This window comes from Narcine bancroftii, chromosome 6, assembly GCF_036971445.1.
Source record: "Narcine bancroftii isolate sNarBan1 chromosome 6, sNarBan1.hap1, whole genome shotgun sequence".
In the NCBI taxonomy this organism is placed as follows: Eukaryota; Metazoa; Chordata; class Chondrichthyes; order Torpediniformes; family Narcinidae; genus Narcine; species Narcine bancroftii.
The window spans coordinates 234,856,291-234,883,280 of record NC_091474.1 but is presented as its reverse complement, the minus strand read 5'-3'; the positions used below and the strand labels follow the sequence as shown (position 1 = coordinate 234,883,280).

Below are 26,990 nucleotides of genomic sequence, written 5' to 3'. Positions count from 1 at the left end.
AACTGACCCTTTAAGCAGAATGTGCTCCCAATATAAACCCAGGTGTCTGAGCAAATGTATTAACATCTGAGTTCATGATATTTTAAATCCTGACATTGATGGCTCTTTGTTAGAATATTAAGTATCAAAGACCAAATAGAATCCCTCTCATTTTTTTTGTTTAATTTCAAAACTTCACTTTATCATAAATACAATCAGAAAACATCTTTTTCTCCATCAATTCAGTGTATTCTCTTACAAGGCAACATTACCATTTATGTCCTAGTGAAGCATTTTGGAGACTGTTAGACGGGGGCTCTGTGGGAGCCTTGAGGGGTTGTCGTTGTCTCCTATTTCAATGTGTTAGACGCATCAGGATCAATTGCATTAAACACACACCTTTGTACATTCAGACTGAGTCACAGTTCACTACAGAGGAAATTGCTTGAGATGGCACATTGACGAACTAACGATGAGGTGTGCCAATTTTAAACTTCTGCATCTTTTACTTAATTATTTTCTACGATTTGTTTGCTGGTTGAGAGCCACCATGACCTTGACCTGACTCTTTGCATTCCCTGATCAAACAGAAGTCAGTAGTAATTCATAATGAGTGCTTGCAGTTAATTAACTAGCAAATGCCGGAATAAACCAACCTTTCATTTTCGTTTTGCTTGCAGGTCCCGAGAGCCTTTGTCAACTTGGTGACAATTCTCAATATTGTCCCATTACGGGAGCTCTTCACCGACACGCGATTGAAGTGTCCACAGATCCTTTTGAAGTTTGTGTCCCAGTTTATCCCCTACAATTTAAAAGCTTCACGCAAAATTGTGTTTTACGTCTGTCGAATTTGATTGGCAATCTTAATAACAGGAAATGAGGGAGGGAGAGTTGAGAGTTAAAAGGAGCCCCTGTTAAACACTAAGTGGGCCATTCCTGAGACCCCTGGAATCAATCTTTATATAAAGTCATTCTGATAATAAGAGTCATTGAGAAGCCGACTGGTGCTGTCTGTGTGGAGATTGCATGTTCTCTCTGTGATTGTGCATGTTTCACCTGAGTTTGGTCTTTGAAAGTGGAAATGTAGGGAAAGAGTACAGTTAAAAATGTATACAGAATGCTGGGCTTCATTCATCAGGACATTGAATAGAGGAGCAGAAAGACGTGATGGCACTGGAGAGGGTGCAGAGGTGATTCACCAAGATGTTGCCTGGGATGGAATGTTTCAGTTATGAGGAGAGACTGGAGGGTCTGGGTCTGTTTTTCCAGTTTCAGAGGGACTCGAATGAGAGAGAGGTATATACAGAAAACCCCTGGTATCCAGCGCCTATGGAGGTTGGTGGATGCCAGATGTGAATTTTCCAGTTGCTTGAGATCACACGTTGCGTGATTGGCGAACTAACGATGAGGCGTGACAATTTTAAACTTCCACAATTTTTACTTATTTATTTTCCACGATTTGTTTGCTGCTTGCTTGAATTCCAGATTACAGGGGTTTCACTGTAATCACAAGAAACTTTGCTCTATCTGATAGGTAGCTAAAACTATATCTTCTTGATTTAGGGTAAGGCATGAGGGACTTGAGGAGATTTCAGGAGGACCGTTTCACTTCGAGAGTGGCGAGGGCCTGGAATAAACTGCCCAAGAGTGTCGCTGATGGAATTTAAGAAGTGTCTGGATAAGCACTTGAATCACCAAGATATTGATGATGGAATTAATACAAAGGGGTCTCCACTGGTTAGCAGGGGCATGACAGGGCGAATAGCCTGTTTCCATGCCATATGAACCCCCCCAACCACAACATTCCCAAGGTGTGAGAAGATGGGTTGGCCTCTTCATATTACCCTTCAGTAAGCAAAAGAATTTGAAAGGGAGATGATGGGTGCATGAGAGGAAAATGTTGCAGGGATTCAAAGAAATAGGACCAGTGGAATTGCTATGCTGTGAGTTGGCGTGGAACCAATGGACTGAATGGCTTCCTTTTCTATTGAGCTGAGTAAATTACCCAGCAGGAATAAAGGAAGTGGAGCCAAGCATGTTGATGAGGAGGTAAAGCAGTATCACTTTAATGACAATTAGTTTGTTGTTATATACATTATGCAATGTACTTACGCACCAAAATTCTTACTTGGCTAGTGGAGTGGTAAGTTGAGGATGAGGGGAGCCCTGTCCTTGTTGAGTCTTGGAGGGGGAGAAGGGGAAGGGGTCAGGCCAGATGTCCAGGAAACAGAGGAGATACGGGTGAGGGCTAAGTTAGGGGTGAGTTGAGGGGAAGCCACATTTTCTGTAGACAGAGGATATCTCAGATGACCTTGAGTGGAAGGCCTCATCCTGGGAGCAAATGCCCTGAAAAGGGAGGGACTGTGAGAAAGGAAAGAGGTTTAGTTGAGGGAGTTAGTGGATTTATAGGAGATGCCTGTGGATAGTTTGTCTCCTGAGATGGAGAGAGAAAACAGGCACAGATGCTTTCAACTTCAAGATGGAAGGGCATCTGCTTAGAACAGAGATGCGGAGGAATTTCTTTGGCCAGAGAGTGGAATTCGTTGCCACAGATTCTTGATTAGTCAGGGCATCAAAGGTTATGGGCAGAAGGCCAGGCTGTGGGCTGAGTGGGGAATGGATCAGCTCGTGATTAAATGGCAGAGCAGACTCGATGGACTGAATAGTCTATTTCTGCTTTTATATATCTTATGGTCTTATTATCTTACCTAGTATCCTACACATTTGATTGGTATCTACGATTTGTTTTTCCACAGGCTGCTTTGTAAGTGTGTTGTTAGTCCTCCAAACAACTCGACACAGCTGAGTGAACTGCAAGCCCTGAATCTGGAATATCAGGTATTAGAAAAAGACTTGCATTCAGGCCCGACCTTCCAAGATATTAGAACATCCCAAAATGTTCCACAGCTAACAAAGTGCTTCAGTGAGATCTTTGCTAGTAGGTCAAAAACAATTGATTCACTGTGAGCCCCCATTGACACTAATGCAGTTATCGCTGGATACTCTGTTATTTGGCATTAAATGGGAATCATGGAGTTGTACAGCAGAGGACAGGCCCTTTCGCTCAAGTAGTCTATGCCACCGAACTTGATATCCTGGACTAATCCTGTTTGCCTGCATTTGGTTCAAGCCCCTTGTTACAAGCCCAAAGGACCCCAAAACCCAGCAGCAATAGACATTCACCAAGACAAGTAGTTACTTAAACAAAAGTTGTTTTTAATTATCTTTAAACATGAAAACAGAATCAAACTTTAACTTATCTCTAAACTTAACTAACCCAAATTAATCCCCTTCTAATTCTAAGAGCCAGTGTATGTAATGTGTGTGTAAATTTAAGAAAAGTTCTTTGGTTCACAGTTCAATCTCACTTCTTCTTCCAAGTTCTCTGGTTGCAGGCAATTCTTATAGAATTGTACAGAATTTAACATGTATAAAGTTCACCAGGCTTTGGTGCTTGAAAGGTAAATGTTTACCACTCAGGAAGGTTCTTGAAGGGTTTGCAGAGAGAGATTTGTTGTTCCAGGATTTCCACAACAGAGGTACCACCATTAGTCACCTCAATTTACCGCTGATGAAACTTTCCCCATCGGGGTTCTCCAGATGACAACCTCTTTCTTTCAGGCCACCACAGAATTCCTTTATGTTCCACTTATTCCAAGAGAAACATCAGACAGATAGCACTTCCAGCCATCCACGGCTCTGGAGCTTTTAATCAGTTTCAACCAGCTCTTCCTGGCTTGCACTGTTCAGCAGCTTTCAGTATCACACACACTAGCTGACTGAGAGAGCTTGTTGAACTACTCTCTCTCTCTCTCTCTCTAACTGAGACTCCCAGAAAGCCCATGTGACTCTCTCATTTGCAAAAACCACCACCTTCTTCAACAAAACACAGGAGATCTCCCCCTTGGCCAAGCTGTTGTCTTAGGTAAACAAAACCCAGGGGTGACCCTTCTGTGAGCACTTTGCAAAAAACGTCAGAAGCCTTATAGTTATCCAACCATCCAGCCTGTCTCCAATTCCAAACAATGGTCTATTCATTTCATGACATCATTTCAATTAGCACCTACTTGAGAAATTTGCATAGAAGTCTCCAAAGATCCTGCAATGTTACTGAATATGAATTTTTCAGTCTTTCAAGTAAGATCTGTTTTAAAATGTGTGTATGTATGTAACCTACTCTAATTTTACCAAATTCCTCGCAATATTTATCCATTGCACCCTCTAATCTATATATCTGTCCAAATGCCCGGTGAATGTTGCTTTTGTACCCATTTCTACAGTTTCCCCTGGCAGCTAATTCCAGACATGGACACCCTCTGAATGAAATAATTGTCTCTCAGGACCCTCCCAAATCTCTCCCTTTTCATCTTAAACCAATCTCTCATCTATAATCATCTACCCTAGGAAAAAGACTGTTTACATTCACCTTATCCCTGCCTCTCACGATTTGTAAACCTGTGATATTACCCCTCAGCCTCCTTCGCTCAAGGGAATAAAGGCCCAGCCTAGCCAGCCTCTCCTATATAAATCAACCCCTCCTGTCCTGCACCTCTTTCAATTTATTGATGCCCTTCCTGTAGCTGGGTGATCAGAATTTTGCAGAGTTCTCACCAACGCATCACAAAGTCCCAACACTTGGACCCTTAAACACTGCCCAATGAATGTCAGCAAGCCAAATGTCTTCTACATCATCTTATCCACCTGAGAGAACTAAACACCTGTACCCTGGGTCAATTTTTAAAAATTGTTTTTATAAATTTAGAACCACAAATAAAGAATATACATGATTAAAAATAATGCAAATCAATACAAATACATGTGGCAATAAAAAAAAGAAAGACCCCCATCTCCCCCCTCTATCCCCCTACTAAAGAAAAGAGAAGAAGAATGGGACAAGAGACCCTCAACAGGATCTTTAAAGTTTAAAGTTTCTTATAGTATACTGAGACCTTAAGGAGAAAGGAATGTCAGAGCTTCATTTAAATATTTACATCTATATTTTGTTAATATGGACTCCATAGCTTCCAAAATATATAGTTTTTGTCCCTTAAATTATAAGTAATTTTTCTCGAGTGGTACACAACTCCAAACCTCAGCACACCATCTTTCTACACCCAGGTCCATATCAGACTTCCAAGTTATGCCAATGCATTATCTTGTTATTGCAAAAGTAACTTGAACAAACTTCTTTTGGACATATTGAATTTCAACTTGGGTTCAACACCCTTAACATCACTCAACAAAAATAACATTGGATCCTGTGGAAACTTATACTTCATTATTCATTCCAATAAATTACCTATTTCTAACCAAAAAGGTTTAAATTTAGGGCACTGCCAAGTAGAATGCAAGAATGTACCAATTTCCTGTCCACATCTAAAATATAAATCCAAAAAAGTCTGATTATCCCAGGCCTCTCTGTCCTCCAACACCCTCCTAACACTTGCTGTGTAAATCCTACCCTGGATTGACTTACCAAAGTGAATCACCTCACACTGCCAAAGTTAAGTTCCATCATCCACTCCTTCCCAATTGATCTAGACCCTGCTGTTATCTCAGCTATCCTTCCTCTCTGTCCATCACACCAGCAATTTTGGAGCAGTCAAGTTAATTACATGGCCTTCCAAATCATTAACAGTAGTGGATCCAGTACTGACCCAGATCAGAAATATATCTTTCTAGTACTGCAATACACACAGGTGCTGGAGAAACTCAACAAGTCACGCAGCATCCATAGGGATGCCTTCCACTACCACCTCCTTTCACTAAGCCAGTTTTGAAACCAACAGGCCAATTTACCTGTGATTTAACCTTCCAATCTAACCCACCAGGCAAGATCTTGTCAAGGCCTTGCGAAAGTTCAAATATACAGCAACCACTATCCTGACCTCATCAGTCCTCTCTGTCATTTCTTCAAAAAGCCCTATCAGATTCATGAGACAGGATCTACTGCATACAAAATCCATGCTGCCTACCTCCAAATCAGCCCCTGACTATCCAAAACCCAGTCGATCCTATCCCTCAGAATCCCCTCCAGCAACGTTCCGACAAATGAGGTCGAGCTCTCTGGCCTACAGTTGTCTGGATTGACCTTGTTGCCCCATTTAAAGAGCAGCACAATGTTAGACAGCCTCCAGTCTTCTGGCCCTTCACCTGAGCCCAAAGACGACGTAAATATCTCAGGAGTGTCCTCTGCATTTTCTTCACTTCCTTCTCAAATAATGGGAGGATGCACTTCATCAGGCTCTGAGGATTTGTCCTCACGCCAAGGCTGCTAGGATCTCCTCTCTGGTAGTTTTCAACACCTCATCGTTTGGTTCCTCCTATTCCCTTGGCCTCCACAGTCTTCTCCACAGTACAGACTGATGAGAAATAATCATTCATCTCCTGTGGGAGATGACTGGGGTCCATGGCACCTCCCCTGCTCTCCTGCAAAACAGTGTTACAACACAGAAGATTACAGCACAGTACAGGCCCTTTGGCCCACATGTAGACCTACTCCACAATAATCTAATCCTCCTTCACACCCCTAACCCTCTATTTATCTTACATCCATGTGTCTATCTAAGAGTCCTTTGCTGGTCCCTATTGTACCAGCCACCACCCTTGGTAATGCATTCCAGGCATTGATCACTTTTTGTGCAGAAAATGTACCTCTAACATCTCCCCTAAGCTTTCTTCCACTCACCTTAAATAGATCCCCTCTGGTATTGCCGTTGTCACCCCAGGAGAAAGATGCTGCCTGTCTGCCCTATCAAAGCCCCTCATAATCTTATATGCCACTATTAAGTTGCCTCTCATCACTCCATAAAGAAACGCCCATGCTCGGTTAACCTTTCTTCACAAGACACTTTCACCAATCCAAGCAGTATCCTGGTAAATCTCCTCTCTATTTGTGGAATATTTGTTATTTATTCATTTTCTGAGCCAGGATTTATTGACCATCCGTACCACAATGCTCCTGGCAAAGGAGGTCCCTGATTTCATGTCAGGAAGGGAGTTTCGGGATGTGGGCCCAGTGACGCTAAAAGAATGCATGGCCAAGACAGAGTACCAGGGACTTGCAGGGGAACCTGTAGATGGTGGTACACTCATTGACTTGCTGGTATGGGCTTGAGTAACTCTGATGGAGTAACCCAGATGAAGAAGTACACTTCGATGGTGGGTTGTTTATGTTAACCTAAGTGGGGGGGGGGGGGGGGGGGTGCAGTCAGGACCTCAAAATCTTACCTCCAGTGGCATAGCTCTCTATACAGATGAGATGAAGGTAGGTGGAGGAGCAAGTAGTGTTGAGGAAACAAAGAGGCTTAGTCAAATTAGGAGAATCGGCAGAGAAGTGGCAAATAAAATACAATGCTGGAAAATGTATGGTCATGCATTTTGGTCGAAGGAATAAAAGGGCAGACTATTTTCTAAATAGAATTGAAAATATCCAAGTGCAAAAGGACCCGAGGGTCCTCGTGGAGGATAACCTTGGCAGGTTGAGTCAGTGGTGATAAAGGCAAATGAAATGGTGGCATTCATTTTGAGTGAGCAGGGATATGATGTTGAGGTTATATAAGGCATTGGTGATACCTCATTTGGAGTATTGTGAGCAATTTTGAGCTCCTCACGTAAAAAAGGATGTGCTGACATTAGAGAGAGTTCAGAGGAAACTCACAAGGATAATTCCAGGAATGAAAATGCAATGCGATGCCTTTATTGTCATTTAAGGCCAGACTGTAAAATAGTGCACAGTAATAAACCAAATGACATTCCTCCAAATGTAATGCTACCTACACATCACGAAATTCCACAAAAACAACGTGGATAACACAAGACTACGCCATTCCTACACCAGACAAAACAAAATAAACTGAAACACACCTACACAGAACCAAATCGTGAATAAAAGTGCATTCAATACAGCAAAAGATTTAAAAAACTAGACAACAGCGGAGACAAGTTACATTTCATAGACTTAGATTTTAAAAAGTCTAGTAGCTTGAAGTGAAGAACCACCACATAGTTCAAGTGTCCATACAGACCTGCAAGCTTCACCACAATAGAGAAAGAGAGATCCAATGACCTCCTCACCAACCCCACTATCCACTGTAGGGCCATGCTCTTCAAGACAGCAAACCCTCCAGAACCTCTGGGCCTGGCACTCGACGCGGCTGCTCTAAGCTCTCCGACACTTCCACCGCAGAACACACAGACTTCCACATCCTCCCAGCCAGGCGCGCATTGCAGTCCACTCCAGCGCACCTCCTCAAAGCCCGCCACAGCGTCTCCTCCCCAGCTACCGGCACCAAACGGCATCAAAGTCTGGAGGGCAAGTCCCCACAACAGAAGCCTTATCACCACAGCAGACCAGGCTGCGCAGCTTCATAGGTGTTTACCTTACTTTGCAGTTCACACATTTCCACAGCTCCACATCTCCATATCGCTCTACCATCCAATGTTCATGAATTAAGAAATGTTGCATGGCACCTTCCTTAACCGTTGCTATAGCATCAGGTTCAGAGAAGCCGCTGCAGCCACCGCCACACCGCCACCATCCAGATCATATGAGGAATGTTTGATGGCTCTTGGTCTGTACATTACAATTTAGGAGAATGGGGGGGGGGGGGTCTCATTAAAACATTTGGGATGTTGATAGGCATGGACAGACTAGATGTGGAAAGGTTGTTTCACATGGTGGGAGAGTTTCGGACAAGAGGGCACAACTTCAGGATTGAAGAGAGGCCACTTAGAACAGAGATGAGGAGCAATTTCTTCAGCCAGAGGGTGGTGAATCTATGGAATTTGTTGCCATAGGTGGTCATTCAGGAATCTGATGGCAGCAGGAAGAAGCTGTCCTTGTGCCTCTGAGTGCTTGCCTTAAGGATTCTGTACCTTTTTTTGATGGTAGCAGAGTGAAGAGCACATGGCCTAGGTGGTGGGGACCTTGACGGTAGAGGCAGCTTTCTTAAGACATCGCCAAGAATCCTCAGCAGATGCCCAAAGGTAGCCTGAGATGTGATTCCTGAACAAGACCCATGGGGGTTGCAAAGGAGCCACATTCATGTAACATGGAACGGAGAACAGCACAGGACAGGAACTGGCCTTTGTGGCCCACAATGCTAGCATGAAAAGGATGCTAAATTAAATGACTGTATATTTTGGAGTATAAGGCAACCTTCAGATAAGATAGTTCCCCATTTTCAGCCTGATTTTCATGGTTTTATCATATGTGGGCGTATCCTTGTCTGCAAGGAACGGCATGTAGACTGGTGTCCGGGCATCCCAGCAGCAACCCAAACTTTGTTAACACATTCCAATTGCCAAATAACAAATCTGTAAATTAACCAAAGAAGTGATTTCAGTAAAAAAAAAAGCCTTTGCTTCTAGCTGGGAAGATGCCAAACGGAGCTGGGTCCAAATCTTCAGGATCGGGTGCAGCTGGAGTCGGCGACAGCGACTCCATTCTCAACAGCGGGTGCGGTGCCGTCCGCATCGAAGAAGTTGTCTCACTTCCCAAATGTGACAATAGACAATAGGTGCTGGAGTAGGCCAATTGGCCTTTTGAGCAGGGATCACAGCCTCGTGTCAGCCTTGGGGGGGGGGGGGGGGGGGGGTTGGGGCACCAGTTTCCAGGTAGGAGCAGGGTCTCAGGCTCCCCAGCAGGAGTGGGAACCTGGGGCTCTACAATTGTAAAATATCTGGGTGGGTTATGGGGGTGTTGGGGAGCAGTGGCGCCGGCAGTGGGGAGGTGCTTTAAGGATCATCTTATATGCTGAATAGACGTTGAGTGGTTTTTTTGAGTAGAATTTAAGGTCTTGTTTTTGTCTTTGGCATATAAGGCAATCCGTATTTTTTGTGTGTTTCAAGGGTTGTCATAAGCTGAAATTTACAGTGCCCTGCTGCAAACCATATCCTTCCATTCCCTGCATCTACATCTAAGAGAAGCCCATTAAATGCTACAATCGGCTGCTTCCACCACTATTCCTGACAGCCATTCCAGACATCCACCATTCTCATTCTAAAAAAACTTGCCTTGATTATCTCACCCCCATCCCCCATCTTGAATACATGCGCTCTACTATTTGACATTTCAGGGAAGGATTCTGACTGTCTACCCCAGTGGATCTCAACCTTTTTCTTTCTACTCACACACCACTTTAAGTATTCCCTATGCCATACATGCTCTGTGATTACTAAGGAATTGCTTAAGGTGGTATGTGGGTGGAAAGAGAAGTTTGAAAACTACTGCTTTAACTGTACCTAATTGACTCATTATGTGCATGGTTTCAGAACTCCAAAGGAAATGGGCCAATGACAAATTTTCTCAAGCAAAATATTTCAGTAATAATTGGGTCTAGAGCAGTGATTCCCAACCTTCCCTTCCCACTCACATTCCATCTTAAGCAATCTCTTACTAATCACAGAGCACCAATAGCAGAGGGATTACTTAAAGTGGGATGTGAGTGGAAAGAAAACGGTTGTAAACCATTGGTCTACCCTACTTACTCTTCTCTGAACCGTATAAACTTCTATCAAGAAATATGCTGCTTAAAACTAGTGCATTTGTGTCTTTTAGAAACGAACACACTTGCTGGTCGAGTCAGGAAGATATGATAGCAGGGAAGACTTTACCGTGGTCATCCAGCCATTTCTCGAGAACACTAAACTACCAAGAGACAAGGTAAGCACCTGCCTCCGGACCTACTACTGGAACCAGAGAACACCCAGCACTTCATCGATCCTTTGTCTACTGTTACTGCGCCTTTGGCCAGAGGAAGGTTCTGTGCTGCAGGCAGGTGTAGGAGACCCTGGAAGCCATGCAGGTGAAGCCCTCACGGGTTTCCGCCCACAACCTCTCTGACTGGCAGGCAGGAGGCACCTCAGGCAGAAGAGTCAGGAGATGTCCAGTTGGGTTAGGGGGAAAAAGATGGGGGAGGAAAGGGATTGGTTGGATGATTGTGAGGCTGGGATCCCAAATGCAGCTGAGGTTCCCATTGTATTAGTCCTGCAGAGAAAGCTCAGTCCTGCTCCTCCTGCCCCAGTGAGTCATCCCCCCCTCCCTTGTGTCGTCGGCTGTTTGCAGCCAGTGGTCTGGGATAACACTTGCCAATGAAGCTTGATCATGGTGAATTGAATTATTTGTCACATGTACCAAAATGGAGTAAGAAGCTTTGTATTGCATGCTATCTAGATGATTATTTAATAATAAAAATAAACTAGTTAATTCTCCGGCCTGCTTTCTACAAGCAGACTAGTTGCTGGCCCCTTTATCCTGCCTCTATTAAACTGGCAAATGGGTGTGCTTCAAGCTGCCACCTTTTCTGTGTTCTGTCCTCTGATGGCCCTCAAGTTATTTGGGATCCATGATTCCTATCGGGCTTGCTTTCACTGCTTCCCTGGGGAATGGGAGCACAGTTCCCCTGGCTGAAGAACCATACCCTTCTCCCATTGCACACATGGGTATGTGTGAATGAAATTTAAGTACTGAGAGAGATATGGAGGGTGACAGTTTGGAAACAGGTCAATGGGACAAGTCAGAAATGTAGTTTGGCATGAACTAGATGGGCTGAAAGGCCTGTTTCTGTGCTGTCCTGATTTGTGGTTCTCACTGCAGCAATTGGAATCTTGAGCAAACAAAGAGAAGTTGGAGGGTCTGAGCAGGTCAGGCAGCGTCTGAGAGAGAAATGGTCAGTCAACATTTCGGGTTGGACCTTTTACCGACATGATAAACCTGGCTCCTCATTTCCTTCCATGGATGCTGCCCTGTCCTGCTGAGTCTCTCCAGCTTCTGTGTCTGTGCGGGTGACCACTGACTTACCCTGTTGACAAACCTATCTCCCTCTCACCAGAATGGCATGCCAGATAAAACCTACTTTGCTCCGGACTGCTTTCATTTCAATGTGAAGGCCCATTCACAGGTAGCGCGAGGTCTGTGGAAGAACTTGGTGAGTATTAGATCATTGGACGTTCAGGCTTGTTGTTCATCTGCACTTGGGCATGCGCGCGTGTGTGTGTGAGAATATGGGTCGATGTGCACAAATGCACATGGGTGCAGGTGCTCTTGGCTTCTAATAAGTTCCAAGTCATACAGCATGGAAACAGGTCATTCGGCCCACCACATGCAGACTCATCAGTAGGCACCCACCTGATTTAATCCCTTGTAGCACTTGAATTGCCTAGAGCCCTCAATGCCCAGACAATTCAAGTGCATGCTTTGTAATGGCATCAGTGATTCTGCTTCCACCACTCTTTCTTTCAGGCAGATCCTCAGATCCTCTCTAAATATCTTACCCTTTACCCTAAATCTATATTCACTTGTTTTATTGACCTCTGATCTGGGGAAATGTTTCTGTCAGTCTATCCTACCCATACACCTCATTATTTTAGATAGCTCAGTTATCTCCACTTCAGGGAAAACAGGTAAACAGTAAAATCTGCAGATGCTGGGGTCTTGCACAGTGTGCAGAATGGGGCTGGAGAAAATCACCAGGTCATGCAGCATCATGTGATGCAACAGGTTGTCAACATTTTGGGCCTGAGCCCTTCTTCGGGAACATTGAAAAACAGCCAGACTGCTTTAGATGAAGATGGGGAGGAGGGGAGAGGAAGGGGTAAGGGAAGGAGCCCAGGTCAACAGGTAAGATGGACACAGGTGAGCGGGCAGAAGAGAAAGGAACTGAGAAGCGATAAGGGAAGAATGATAGGAGAAAGAGGGAAGGGGTGGGGGTGGGAGCTGGGGTAAGGGAGATGGGGGAGGGAAAGAGAGAGACTAGGGTGAGACAATGGAAACTGGAGAAGTTGACATTGATGCCGTCTGGTTGGAGACCGCTGAGTTAGAATACAAGCTTCTCCAACTTGTGGTGGCCTCGATTTGGCAGTACACGAGACCATGGACAGATATGCCGGTGTGACATTAGTTTGTGCAGCAAATGAGAAAATAGAGCAAGATTAACCAGTCTCTCCTCATAACTAAACCCCTCCATCCCAGTCAACAATCCCGAAGAATCTCTTCTGCACCCTCTCCAACGCTATCACATCCTTCCCAAAGAGAAGCCCCAACAATAAGCTGCTGGTGGATTCGCTCTCCAAGGAATGAAATGTTGCTTCCCACATGGTCATGCACAGGTTGTGTCGAAGGGCCTGTCTCCACACTGTATGACACCATGACCCGTGCACTTGAGCAGAGGCCAGGTGTACACACGAGGGAGGAGAGCGGGGGGTGGGGGCGCCATGTTAATTGGGTACAATGAAGAAGTATGGGAGGAGGCTTTTGGAACCACAATCCCCCCCCCCCCAACCCACCCCGAAAGGCCATCTCTGTGCCATAAATTACATGTTTAAACTTCAGAAGCAGTTCCAAAAACAGGAACCACAGGTTTAGCTTAAAGATTCAAGAAATAGTTCAGCCCTCTCCTACTCTTGATAGGGAGTAGAGTGTTGAGTCTGGAGTAAGTATTCAGCAATACAGTAACACCCCTGTTATCCAGCACCTACGGGAACTGATGGATACCAGATAAGTGTACAGGCAAACCCCGCTTTACGCGATTAATTCTTCCCAATTTTTACTCGCGTAAGACAGATTCCCGTTAAGTGGAATATCAGAATCAATGGGAATAATTATAATGAATCCTTCCAAATCGCCCATCAAGACTCCTAAAAATGTGTATTAAAAACAACTTTTATCTATATTTAATACCAAAACTGTCAAGGTTAATAAAAATAATTATGATATTTTTCATTTATTTCATAATTACATCATAACTGAACTATTAGAAAAAATACTTGTCCAAAGTTGACTGCACCGATTTCATTGTACAATTTCCTGTAGCTAGCGATTGTTTTTTCTCAATTGTTGTGGATTTCCACACTTCTTTCCTCGTTAGGATCGACATTTAGATAAAATTCCTTGACGACTTCAACAGGTTCAAATCCTTTTTGAGACATTTCTGGAAATTTTGCACCAGCATTTTTTTTATCATGGCCGGCAGCGTCCCCTGTAACTCTCACCCTGTGTAATCCTTTTCAATATTTAAAGCGGTCAAACCAACTGAAACTTGCAGCAAAAGTTTCCGTGTCCCCTCGAAATTGATTTTCTTTAAGCATCGAAAAGATGTTTAAAGCTTTGGTTTGAATGTTTTTTTGTACAAAGTGGTATTTGCTTTTGGTTACAATCTTCGATCCAAAGATGAAGTAGTTGTTCCATTTCAATCCTTAATGTTTCGAGTCATTTGAAAAACCAACGCACCTTTGTTCTTTATATTTGTGCTTCTTAGTTGAGATTTTGCGGACTGTTGACTCATTGTAGCCCAGACCGTGTCCGATTTTTACATTGCTGGCACTATCTTCATGTCACTTAATGACCTCAAGTTTTTCTTCTATAATCATTGCTTTTCTTTTCCTTTTAATAACACTGTCAGATTCTTTTCCACATTTTATTTTATGCCTGAGGGGGAGGGGGGGCACACACTGAGCCTGACTGTCATTTGCACATATTTTATTTAGGGCCGTTCACACCATCTACCCGTAACTCGAGTTTTCCAGAAATTTCCAGAACTGAATAATTACAGGCATAAAACAGGAAATGGTTGCAGTTTTCCAAATCTGAATTTCGCGTTGATTCAAGTAGCGTACTGCAGGGTTTGCCTGTATTTTCCAGTTGCTTGAGATTTCCTTTTCCAATGCCCAACTAATACACCTGCATTAGGAATAAACAGTTTAAAAGACAAAAATACTAGACTGTAATTACTCTGGACAAACTTCACTTGCATGAATATATAAACCTTAAAGCATTTTACTTTATTTTCATCACATTCTTTGAAAATATTTAACTGTTGCTGCATCTGCAGGTTCCTCCCCCTCCACAGAGCCATCCAAAAGACAAATTATATTATATTATAATAAAGATTACAGCTATACTCTGATTTAAGAATAATCAAACTGCGAAAATTCGCTTTTGCGAAAGGATTTGAATGGGTTTTTGTTTTTATAGAAATAGCCTCCAATAGTAGTGAATGGGTCTTTGTTTTGGCTTATGAAAGATTTCCTTGGAATGCTCTAGTTTTGTAAAGCGGGGTATACCTGTATAGATAATGAACACTCCCTCCCTCTAGTTTACAGTTAAAGCCTATGACCGAGACGACCCTTACTAAGCAGGGATAAGGAGACACTTTAAGAGAATCACCCCAACAGTGAAGTGACATCAACCATCTCCTGGATGGCACCATTTTATTCAAACACACCCTAATTCAGACAGCTGCTATGAGGAAAGCCCAACCAAAGCACTCCGCTGGCCAAATATTTGCTCCCATCTTTACCAAAGGTTTATGCATTAGTTCAGAGAACATTTACTTTTACAATTTTAAACTTGCATATTTTTTACCTATTGCCCCTTATTCTTATTTATTTAAATTTTTTATGTTTATTTTCCTCGATATTTTTCTTTTGCTTGAGGCTGCCAGTGGCTTGAATTCCGGATACCAGGGGTTTTTCTGTAAATGGTCAGTCCAGGCTCAGAAATGGAACCGGTTCAATCAGATTAATTAACTCCCAGGTCTTTTTTTTTCAGCTGGAACCAGTGGGCTGGAAGACCACTGGCCTGTCGCTTGATAATCCCATTTCTATTGCCTGTCCTTCAAAGGTATGGACTGTATGAGAAACGTTCTCTTTAGGTACAATCAAAAACAAAAATGAGAAGACAATGGAGTCCAACAGGGAAGTGTGCAGACGCCATGGTTGTAGTCCAATGCATAAAAGTGTTGGAGAAACTCAGCAGGTCACGTAGCATCTACAGGAAGTTATGGTGAACTAACATTTTGGGCCTGAACCCTTCATTGAGAGCAAAAAGCAGGCAGGCACCTGAATGAAAAGGTGGGGATAAAGAGATGAGAGGAGGTAAGAAGGGACAGACAAAGAAGCCCAACAGGCAAGCGGCCAAAGGTGGATTTCTTGGGGGACTGTAGGGATTGCAGAGGGAAAGCAGTAAGAAAGATCCACCTGTGGCCTGTCCTCCTTCCCCTGTCCCTTCTTCCCTCTCTGCTCTCCTCCCTGTGATATGCCATAGACATAGACCAATCAAGTATTATCCCAATGTAGGGCTTTTATTAACAGATTAGAGCCACCTCTAAACTGGCCAGTGGGAAAGCATTTCCATCTGTTATACCAGTAGAGTGGAGTATCTCCAATAGTAAGCGGTCAGTGTCATAAGCTCCCCCCATTACATCATCAAACCCTGCACCTTTTTTAGCCTGCTTTTTGCTCATACCTTGACAAAGGGCTCAGGCCTGGAATGATTATTACTCTTTACTTCCTTTAAATGCTGTGTGACCTGTTGACGTTCTCCTGAACTTCTGTGCATCGCCCAGAGATTAGAGTTTAATTTAAAAAAAAATTCAATATATTATTTCCATAAACAGTCACAATTTCCGAATGGTTTGAGCAGTCCATCCACTCCAGGACCCCGTAGATCTATCTGCACCTCTGAAACAGTACAATTTTTGCAATGATCATTATTTATCTTTTTATTTATATCTGGTTTTTTTGCCTTTTGCGGTATGTTATGTTAATTTAATTTGAACTTCTAGTTTGTTAGGGATTTTTACGTCACTGCAAAAGTCTTCCCCTGTATCTACATTATACTCATGTATATAGAATCATAGTTCCACTGACCTGAACCTAGAGCATTGCCCTCCATCCCCCTCCCATCCATGTACCCAGTTGATAGGCTCTATCAATAACCACTAAGTCGAGAGCAGGGGAATGATAGGATTTAATAAACACAAGACATTGGCTGGCCAGGATTCAGGTGCAGGAATGCCAGCAGGGGGGAGGGAGGTCGACCTTTATGGCCAGGTCATAAGGGGAGGAGACATAGGAGATGAGTCACTAGTAGGTGGGCCAGCCTCATAAATACAACAGCATAGGTAGGGGCTAATGTACAAGGAGAAAACAGATCACTACACCATCCATATTTTCCTTATATGTCAAAATGGAGCCCACATTCACCACTTTAGCTGTCAACTTGTTCCACACTCCCACCACTGTGTGAGAAGTTGTTCCCTCCAATGTTTACTCTAAGCACCTCACCTTTCATCCTTAACACATGTCCTCCTGTTCTTGTCTCACACAACCTCAGTAGAAAAAGCCTATTTGTATTTATTCTATCTATTCTCCTCATAACTTTGTATACCCTCATTCTTCCGTGCTCCAGGGAATAACCTGTTTATCTATATAATCAATTTAACTTTTCCTTGAAACTCATCCACACAGGTCTTGGCAACATCCTTATAATCTGCTCTGCCTCTTTCGGTCTACTGATATCTTTCCTGATGAACAAAACTGCACACAATACTCCAAATATGACCTCATCAAAGTCTTAGACAACTTCACCAAAACATCCCAATTCCTGTATTTAGTACAGTACTTTGATTTAAAAGGTCAATACACCAAAAGTTCTCTGTATGACCCTACCTACCTGTGACACCATTTTCAGGGAATTATTTATCTGTACTCCAGATTCCTCTGTTCTACTACACTCCTCAGTGCCCAACCATTTACAGCAGTGGTTCTCAATCTTTTTCTTTCCACTCACGTACCACTTTAAGTAATTCCTATGCCATAGGTGCTTTATGATCAGTAAGGGATTGCTTAAGGTGGGATGTGAGTGGGAAGGGAAGGTTGAGAACCTCTGCTCTAGACCCAATTGTTACTGAAATATTTTGCTTGAGAAAAATTGTCATTGGCCCATTTCCTTTGGAGTTCTGAAACCGTGCACATAACAAGTCAATGAGGGATGATTAAAGCAGTGGTTTTCAAACTTTTTCTTTCTACCCACATCCCACCTTAAGTAATCCCTTACTAATCACAGAGCACCAATGGCATAGGGATTACTTAACGTGGGATGTGAGTGGAAAGAGAAAGACTGAGAACCAGTATATGTCCTACCTCAGTTAGTCCTTCCAAAGTGTAACACCTCCCACTTGTCCCCATTTGCCATTTTGCAGCCCATTTTTCCAGCTGGTCCAGATCCCACTACAAGCATTGAAAGCCTTCCTTGCTCTCTCCTGCATCTCTAATCTTAGTGTCATCTGCAAACTTGCCAATCCAAATTACCAGAATTATCATTGATACAGATGACAAAAAATAAAGGACCCAGCAGGGGTCCTTGAGGCACACCACGAGTCACAAGCCTACAGTCAGAGGGGCAATCATCCACCACCACACTCTGGTTCTTCCCATAATGCCAATGAAAGCCTTCCTCACTGTCACCCTTGCCCCCAAACCGGGTGTCATCTTCAATAAGCTCTCCGTGGTTCTTATCACCGCCCTGCAGCCAGCTTTGTCAGAGACGGCTTCAGGTGCAGATCAAGCCTGCGAGCTTTCTCCCAGGTGTTTCAGGAGTTGCTGGAAATCTGCAAGATTTTGTGGAAAGAGGAACAGAGATAACATTTCTGGTTGGTGATAGTGGAGCTTTGGTGTGCACGCCAAGCTGTGCCGGTCAAACATTACGCAAGAGAAGAAGAGCAGACGAAGGATGTATATTGAGGGGGGACTCAAGGTGATGACCGAGGAAAATGACAGTCATGGAGTCATAGAGTTAATCGGCACAGAAACAAGCCCTGTGACCCACTGAAAGATGCCAATTTTGCCCATCCCATTTATCCTCGCTCCTCATAATTTTACAAGGCCACCCTCAGCCTCCCATGCTGCGGAGTGAAATGCCCCATCCTCTTCTAAAACGTTAACTTAGCACTTCCACCCGTGGATGGTGCCTGATCTGCGGACTCCTTCCAGTTTCTCGTTGTTTGCTCTTCTCACAACATGAGTCCCAGTAACCCGTTTATGCTGGAAGAGTGCGTCTACAACCAGGTGAGAGGGTTCAGGCAAGAAGAGGCCACTTCATGGAGCTGGAAGATGGAAGATGACCCTGGCTGTGTTGACCAGAGAGGTTATAAGGAATAACACATCATGAATAGCAGCCAACAGAATGAGAATGGATGCACAGAAAATACCAAGGGGAATTGAAAGATTGGCCTGCACTCATTGGAGTTCAGGAGATTGGGGGAGGGGGGGAATCTGATTGAAATATTCTGAATGTTGAAAGGCATGGCAGAGTAGATGTAGAAAGGTTGTTTCCCATAATGGGAGAGTCTTAGACAGGAGGGCATAACAGGATTGAAGGGTCTCCACTTAGAACAGAGATGTGTAGGAATTTCTTTAGCCAAAGGGAGGTAAATCTGTGGAAAATGTTGGCCACAGGCCATTGTTGCAGTTTAGTGGCTGCATTTAAGGCAGAGATTGATAGGTTCTTGATTAGCCAGGGCATCCAAGGTTATGGGGAGAAGGCTGGGCAGTGGGGCTGAGTGGATAAATGGATCAGCTCATGATTAAATGGTGGGCAGGCTCGATGGGCTGAATAGACTACTTATGCTCCTGTGTCTTGGCAATATTTTGAGAATGGCAGGGTATTCAGTGATAATGAAACAATATATACAGATCACAATTTGTAAGATATATGGAGTGAATGCTAGAACCCAGCACTGAATTTCTGACCAAGGTAGAGTGGTTTCCAATCTCTCTTTTGGAGGCAGTGATCAAAAGAAACATTCTTTGAGGGATGGGGAAGAATAATTAATTCTAAGCAGTTAACAAATGAAAATACAAATATTCAGTGAAGTGCAGTTTGAGGTTCACAACAAGCAAATAACATTTTTCTCATTTCTCCTCTGGCTACCCTAGGACTATCCTTACTTGAAAACGTACAGAAACAGTAACTCCGAGCAAAAGTCTCCAGTGACCACTGAGAAAATGAAGACTACAGGTGAACCATCACAGGTCAGTGACCAATCCGGCCTTGGCTTGCTTCATTGAACTCTTCTTTAAACAAGGCACAAAGCCTGGCTAATTGATCTGAGCCCACTAACATCTCCTGTGCTCAAGGTTGGGACGGTGAAAATTCTCGTGAATGATTTGCGCTTGAGTCAGTTCTGTTGAGCAGAGAACTAGAGATGCGGACAGGCAAAGAAAAAAGGTTAAACAAGATCATCTGCAGGCACTGTGATTGTAGTTGAATAAGCAAAAGTGCTAGAGTATCTCAGCAGGTCATACAGCAACCATAGGAAGCATAGGGATGCAACTTGTGTTTCAGGCCTCAGCCCTTTGTCATAGTAGAAGCAGTGAGCAGACAGGCACCTGAATAAAAAGGGGAAGGAGAACAAACTGACAGGCAAGAGGTCATAGGTGGATATGGGAGAGAGGGCATTGTAGCGCCGGTTGGGGCTCAGCTGTTGGCTCCTGGATGATCTGTTTATTGTCGGCGGGTGGAGTGTCCGGCAATTGAACTGAGACAGTCGGGGGCTGGGGCAGGGTGATATGGTATGTGATGGGTGATCAGGGTGGGTGGAGGATGGTCGGCCAGAGCCCCAGGGTTTCCCGCACACACCAGGTCCCAGATTGACACAGAGTCCTCGCGCATATCCAGTTATATAGACGTATTGGGGGTTGGCGTTCAGGAGATGGACCCTCTCGACCAGTGGGTTGGACTTGTGGCTTCTCACATGCTTCCAGAGCAGGACTGGCCTTGTGGCATCAACCAGGATGACAGTTTGGACCCCGACCCGGACTTCCTGGGGAAGGGAAACAACTGTCCATGAGGGGTGGCATTGGTGGTGGTGTATAGGAGGGATCTGATTGCATGGAGTGCTTCAGGGAGGATCTCTTGCCAGTGGGAGACAGACAGGCCTTTCAACCTCAGGACAAGGAGGACGGCCTTCCACACGGTGGCATTCTCCCTTTCCACCTGGCTGTTCCCTCAGGGGTTGTATCCAGTGGTCCTGCTTGCGGACATACTTCTGGCCAGCATATATTGATGCAACTCATCGCTCATGAAGGAGGACCCCCCAGTCACTATGGATATCGCAGGCATGACAAAACAGGCATGAAGAATTTGCATAAAGCTTTGATGATGGAAGCAGTGGTCATGTCAGGGCAGGCAATGGCAAACGGGAGCCATAAGTACTCAGCAATGATGTTGAGGAAGTGTATGTTGCAGTTCGAAGGTAAAATGTGATTTGCACTCCACACAGACCTGGCAGTTCTTGGTCATCATCCTGATGTCCTTAACTGGATAGGGGAGGTTTCAGGCTTTGGTGAAATGGTAGAACCTGGGGACCCCAGGGTGGCAGAGGTCATTGTGGAGGCCTTGTAAATGGGCACTGATGCAAGTCCCTTGGGACAGGGTATCTGAAGGCTCATTGAGCTTTCTGGACCGGTACAAGATATCACAATTGTTGGTGGAGAGTTTAATTCTCTACCTCAGAATCTTGTCATTTTTGATTTTACCCCACTGTTTGTTATTGAATATGAAAGCGACTGCACATTTGTCATCAGCAGGGTAAATTATTTGCTGGCAACATAGTCCCTCCAGCGCTGTACTGCCTCAATGATGGCCTGGCCCTCCTTCTCGATGGAGGAGTACCAGATTTCGGGGCCTTGCAGGGTGTGAGAGAAAAATGCTACGGGTCTACCTGCCTGGTTGAGAGTGGTGACCAGGGCAAAGTCAGAAGCATCGCTCTCCACCTGGAACAGGGTGGATTCATCCACAGCATGAATTGTGGCCTTGGCAATATGGACTTTGATGCAGCTGAAGGCCTCCTGAGCCTCCTGAGGAAAAGAGGTGGCTTTTACGGGGGGCGGGCCTTATCCACATAGCCAGGGACCCACTGGGCATAATAAGAGAAAAATCCCAGGCACTTTTTCAGGGCTTTGAGGATCTGTGGAAGAGGCGTATTGTGAGGAATACACAGTTATCCTTGATGTAGGTGAGGTTAAGGCTTTTGGCTGACTGGAGGAATTTCTGGAGGTTGGCGTCATGGCCTTGCAGGTTGTGGCCGCAAATAGTGACATTGTCAAGGTAGGGGCCTGCAGCCCGTGCTCATCCACCATTTGGTCCATCGCCCTCTGTAAAATGGAGACTCCAGTGGTGTCCCTGAAGGGGACCATCAGGAAGTGATGGAGGCATCCATCCATTTCACATGCGGTTCACTGGCAGTCCTCCTGGTGGATAAGGAGTTGGTAGTCTGTAGTCGATAATCATTCTTAACCACCACTACCTAAGCTCTGGGGCTGGTACTGGGTTTGATGATCTCCTCAGCCAGGAGCCATCTCACCTCTGATTTGATAGAGGTCCTGTCCCCAGTGCTGTACTGCCTGCTCTTGGTGGTAACAGGCTTAGAGTCAGGGATGAGGTTGGTGAACAGAGGCGGGGCGGGGGGGAGGGGGGGACCCAGAGGGTGTGGAGAGCTTGCAGGTCAAGCGCGGTGGGCGGATCACGGGTTGCTGGTTGGGCACGTTCCGCGGGGTGGGCGTGGAATTTTAAAACTTTTGGTTATATTCTGTGAGGGGTGGATGGGGCCCATTATAAGCCATGGTGACGCTCTTAAGGTGGCACTGAAAGCCCAACCCCAGTAGTACGGCTGCACAGAGTTGCGTGTCACCAGCAGTTTAAAATTTTGTACTCTGCGCCATGCACGGTCAGCATCACCACGCAGCAGCTGCGGATCTCTGCCGAGTAGGACTTCGAGGCCGTGGAGACTCTGTAACTCACTGGCCTAACTGCAAGGGAGTAACGCTGCACCATGTTGGGGTGGATGAAGCTCCCCGTGCTCTCACTATCGAACAGGCAGCTCGTCTTGCGCCCATTTACCTCTATCGACCAGGAATGCAAGAAAGAAAAGTTTCATGGACTCATCAACTCTGACTGGACACTATAGGGGTGCACCAAACCAGGACATGGAGAGTGATGGTGAACACTTCGTAAATTTAGAAAACACAGTGGATGATGTAATCGACTTTATTTTCTAGATTGATAATCTAAGTTAAGAAACAATCTCCAAAGATAAAATTTGAAAACAGTACTTTTCCTCTCTAATACATATTTTCTACATTGCAAATATAATTGGAATAAAGACCTAACAACTTATTTTTTAAATTCCAGCCATCTACATCACAAGTGTCCTTCCAAACAACTCCATCCATCCACCTTCTATTGAAAATCGATATTTTGCCTCTGTAGTATCGCAGCGTCCCCACCAAATGAGAGAACAAGCACCCGACTTTCCCTTGGGGTTTAGACCATGAACCATAAGACAGAGGAGCAGGAAAAGGCCATTTGGCCATTCCATCAGGACCTGATCTATTCTCCCACTTAGTCCCACTCCTCTGACTTCTCCCCATCACTTGTCATATCCTGATGATTTAAATAATTATCAATCTCTGCTTTAAATCCACCCAACAACCGGGCCTCCATAGTTGCCCATGGAAGCAAATTCTAGAGATTCCCCACTCTCTGGATAAAGAAATTCCTCTGAATCTCTGTTTTAAATGGACACCTTTCAATCTTGAAGCTGTGCCACTTGCCATCAACTCCCCTACAATAGGAAACAACTTTGCCACATCTACTCTGTCCAAGCCTTTCAACTTTTGAAATGGTTCTGTGAGATCACCCTCATTTGAGGGAACTCCAGGGAGTACAGTCTACAAACCGTCAAACATTCCTCATATGCTAATCCCTTCATTCCAGGAATCATTCTTGTGAATCTTCTCTGAACCCTCTCTAATGCCACCACGATCTTCCTCAAATAAGGAGCTCAAAACTGTACCCCGTACTCCCAGTGAGGCCTCACCAGTACCTTATAAAGCGTTAACATCACATCCCTGCTCTACTACCCTATTCCACTAGGTATGAATGCCAACATTACATTCACCTTCTTCACCATCGGGATTACCTTTGCATTTATATGAATTGGAATATCTTGGCCAAATCCTCCAAGTTTTTTGGAAGGATGAGTAAAGCAATATCACAGTGGTAGTTAACACAATGCTATTTTACACCAGCAACCTGGATTCGAATCCGGCACTGTCTGTAAGGAGCTTGTACCTTCTCCCCGCATCTGCGTGGGTTTCATCTGGGCACTCCAGTTTCCTCCCATGCTCCAAACACGTAGGGGTTGGCATGTTAATAGGGAATAATTGTAAGGCACAGGTTTCAATGGCCAGAATTGGCTTCTACCATGCTGTAAATATTTTTTTTAATGGAACCTTCTTTTACCCATTCCTACAAGTGAGACCCAGAATTTTCATAATGCCATCAGCATGCAGTGAAAACCTAGTTTCCTGCTTTGTGCACAAATTTCTACAAAATTATTTACACCATCCACAGAAATCTTGCTTATCTGATTTAACTTAATCCCAATTCGTTAAGAATTCTGATTCCGGAGGGTTATCATAGAGATACAGCACAACCTGGTGGTGTTTCAGGAGTTTTACAGTGATTTTATTTACCTGTGAATGGTGTTACAAGCCCCCAAACCCAGCAGCAATAGGTATTCACCAAGACAAATGGTTACTTAAACAAAAGTTGCTTTTAATTATCTTTAATCATGAAAATAGAATCACATTTTAACTTATCACTATTGACTTAACTAACCTAACTTAACCCCCTTCTAATTCTAAATGCATGTGTGTGTATGTAAGTTCAGAAAAGTTCTTTGGTTCACAGTCCAATCTCACTTCTCATTCCTCCAAGTTCACTGGTTGCAGGCAATTCTTATACTGTGCACAGAATTTAACATTATTAAATTCACCAGGCTTTGGTGTTCGAAAGATAAATGGTGACCGCTCAGGAAGGTTCTTGTTAGTTTTCAAAGAGAGATTTATTGTGCGATGACATCCACAACTGATTCCTTTTTAATCAGCCACTCTAATCAGTGTCCTGCTGATGAAACTTTCCCCCTCAAGGTTCTCCAGATGATAACCTCTTTCTTTCAGGTCACTACAGAGTTCCTTTTTGTTTCTCTTATTCCAAGTGAAACATTAAACAGCCAGTCCTCTCCTCTTGCATGAACCACAAGGGCTTTGACCACGCCATCTTCCAAATGGGGCTTTCCATAAGCTTGCCAGCTTGTCCTTTTCCAGTCCCAGTTGCCTCTGCTGGCTGTAACACTGTCAAAGTGATCTGTGTGCGTCTCTCTCTCTCTCACTCTCCCTCACTCTCTCACTCTGAGAGCCTGTTTGACTCTCTCTGCTTGCAAATCCACATGACCCTCTTAGAACAACAAGTTCTCTTCCAGAAAAGATCTTTCATCTGTTGCCTTTTGTAAACCACCATTAGTGAATTCTCTTCAGCACTCTTCAAAGCTCTTACCAAAGCTCTGAGGCCCCGAATTGTCTAGCATGGGGCAGAGCTCCAGTATTTCAAATAAGATCTGTTTTAAAGTGTTTGTATGTGACCTACTCAAACAAACCATTCCCAATTTATCTCCCAAAAACTTATCTTTAGACTCTGTCACAATGGTGCTTAATGGTCTGGGGTTATGAACTAACTGGGTGACTATTTCCTGAATATGCTGGTTTCCTGACTTCCATCAATTTTCCGAATCTTAGTTAAATTGCCCTCTGCCTGGCTGCTATAATGCTTTGATTTTTGCACCGTTTTAACGTCCATATGTGTTGTTGAGATTCTCAGGAAATGTTGGTTTCAATTTGGATTTGCAAATCCCACGTGGAAAACAATGTCAGTCATTGAACATGGAGCATCACAGCACATTGCAAGGTCTTTTCCTGCCCACCTCTCCCCTCTGAGCAGTTGCAGTGTTCCTTTCACATCCCACCCACTCTGTCCACCCTCGTCTCGAACACTAATCCTGTAGGAACCCCAGTATTACTGAGAACAGCAACACCTTCCAAAGACATGGACAAGAAAGGGCGGCTCGGTTGGCGTAGCGGTTAGCACCACATCTTTGCAGTGCCAGCGATCGGGACCAGCGTTCAAATCCCGCACTGTCTGCAAGGAATTTGTACGATTTCCCCATGTCTGGGTGGGTTCCTCCGGGTGATCTGGTTTCCTTCCACCCTTCAAAAAGTACCAAGGATTGAAGTTCAAAGGGGTTTAATTGGGCAGCACGGACTTGTGAGCTGAAGGGGCCTGTTACAGTCCTGTATATCTCATTTTTTAATTAAACACTTAAGCATTTTTAAAAATGTAGAATTTTAACATTTGATTTAATTTTTGTTTAATTATAGGCTCTTCAGCCTACGATGTTATGCTGACCTATGTAAACCTACTCCACGACAATCTAGTCCTTCCCTACCTCACACCCATAACCCTCTATTTTTCTTACATCCATGTGCCTATTCAAGAGTCTTTTGAATATCCCATTGTACCACCACCTCCAGCAATGCATTCCAGGCACTCACCACTCTACCCCTAAACCTTCCTCTGCTTGCCTTACACAGATGCCCCCTGGCATAGGGATATTGTTGGCCCTGGAAAAATGGTGCTGGTCATCCACCCTATTGGTCATTGGAATTTTGAGCAGATAAGGGAAAACACTCTCGCCACAGGCATGGGAGAATGTATTGAACTTATTAAATGAGTTAGGAGTGAATTTATAAATAATTCCTTTGATTCCTCTGGTTCCGTGAAGTTTTCCCTCAACGACTTATGTTTTTATTTGTGAAAATGTTTTTATGTGAGATCTTCGAGTGTTTCCAAGAGAAATCCAACTTCATGAGTATATTCATTATACTTTTTTCAGTATTTTAGTGTTTTTTACTTATATATTTTTTTACAAGTTATATTATATATGAATATGTTTTTAAAAGAGATAGATTGGGGGAGTTTTGTGTAGGTCGCTTCACAAACAGATACTTGCACCGCATCTCATTTGAAATGCAAGGTCTTTGCTGAAGTTGAACATTCAGGCAGAGACAATGGAACTGCTTTGGAAATAATTTCCAAAGCAGGTGCAACTGGAACAAATCCGGGCTCAAGTGCTGATAAAGATCTTTCATGGATTGTGTTTGGAGCCTTGGTAGGGGTTCTGGTCTTTCTTTACAAGCAGAGAGAGGAAAGAAAACAGGATTCTTCTCTCAGAGATGGAGAGACTTCAGTTCTGCAGTAGCTTTTGAGGCTGCAATATGGCAAGCTGGCAGGATTGTTGAAAACCCCATTTTTTTTTATTTTTTTTTTA

At 44.0% G+C, this 26,990-nt stretch overlaps 1 protein-coding gene across 2 annotated transcripts in view; it reads left to right on the top strand.

Annotated features, from left to right (window-relative positions):
* plb1 (phospholipase B1) overlaps positions 1-26,990 on the top strand; it is a 192,025-nt gene that overhangs the window by 58,306 nt on the left and 106,729 nt on the right. For both annotated transcript variants that reach the window (XM_069887716.1, XM_069887718.1), the window contains exons 23-28: positions 660-760; positions 2,736-2,817; positions 10,541-10,645; positions 11,814-11,909; positions 15,530-15,601; positions 19,699-19,794. In XM_069887716.1, the coding sequence (XP_069743817.1) occupies positions 660-760; positions 2,736-2,817; positions 10,541-10,645; positions 11,814-11,909; positions 15,530-15,601; positions 19,699-19,794 (552 nt within the window). The remainder of the gene's footprint in view (positions 1-659; positions 761-2,735; positions 2,818-10,540; positions 10,646-11,813; positions 11,910-15,529; positions 15,602-19,698; positions 19,795-26,990) is intronic.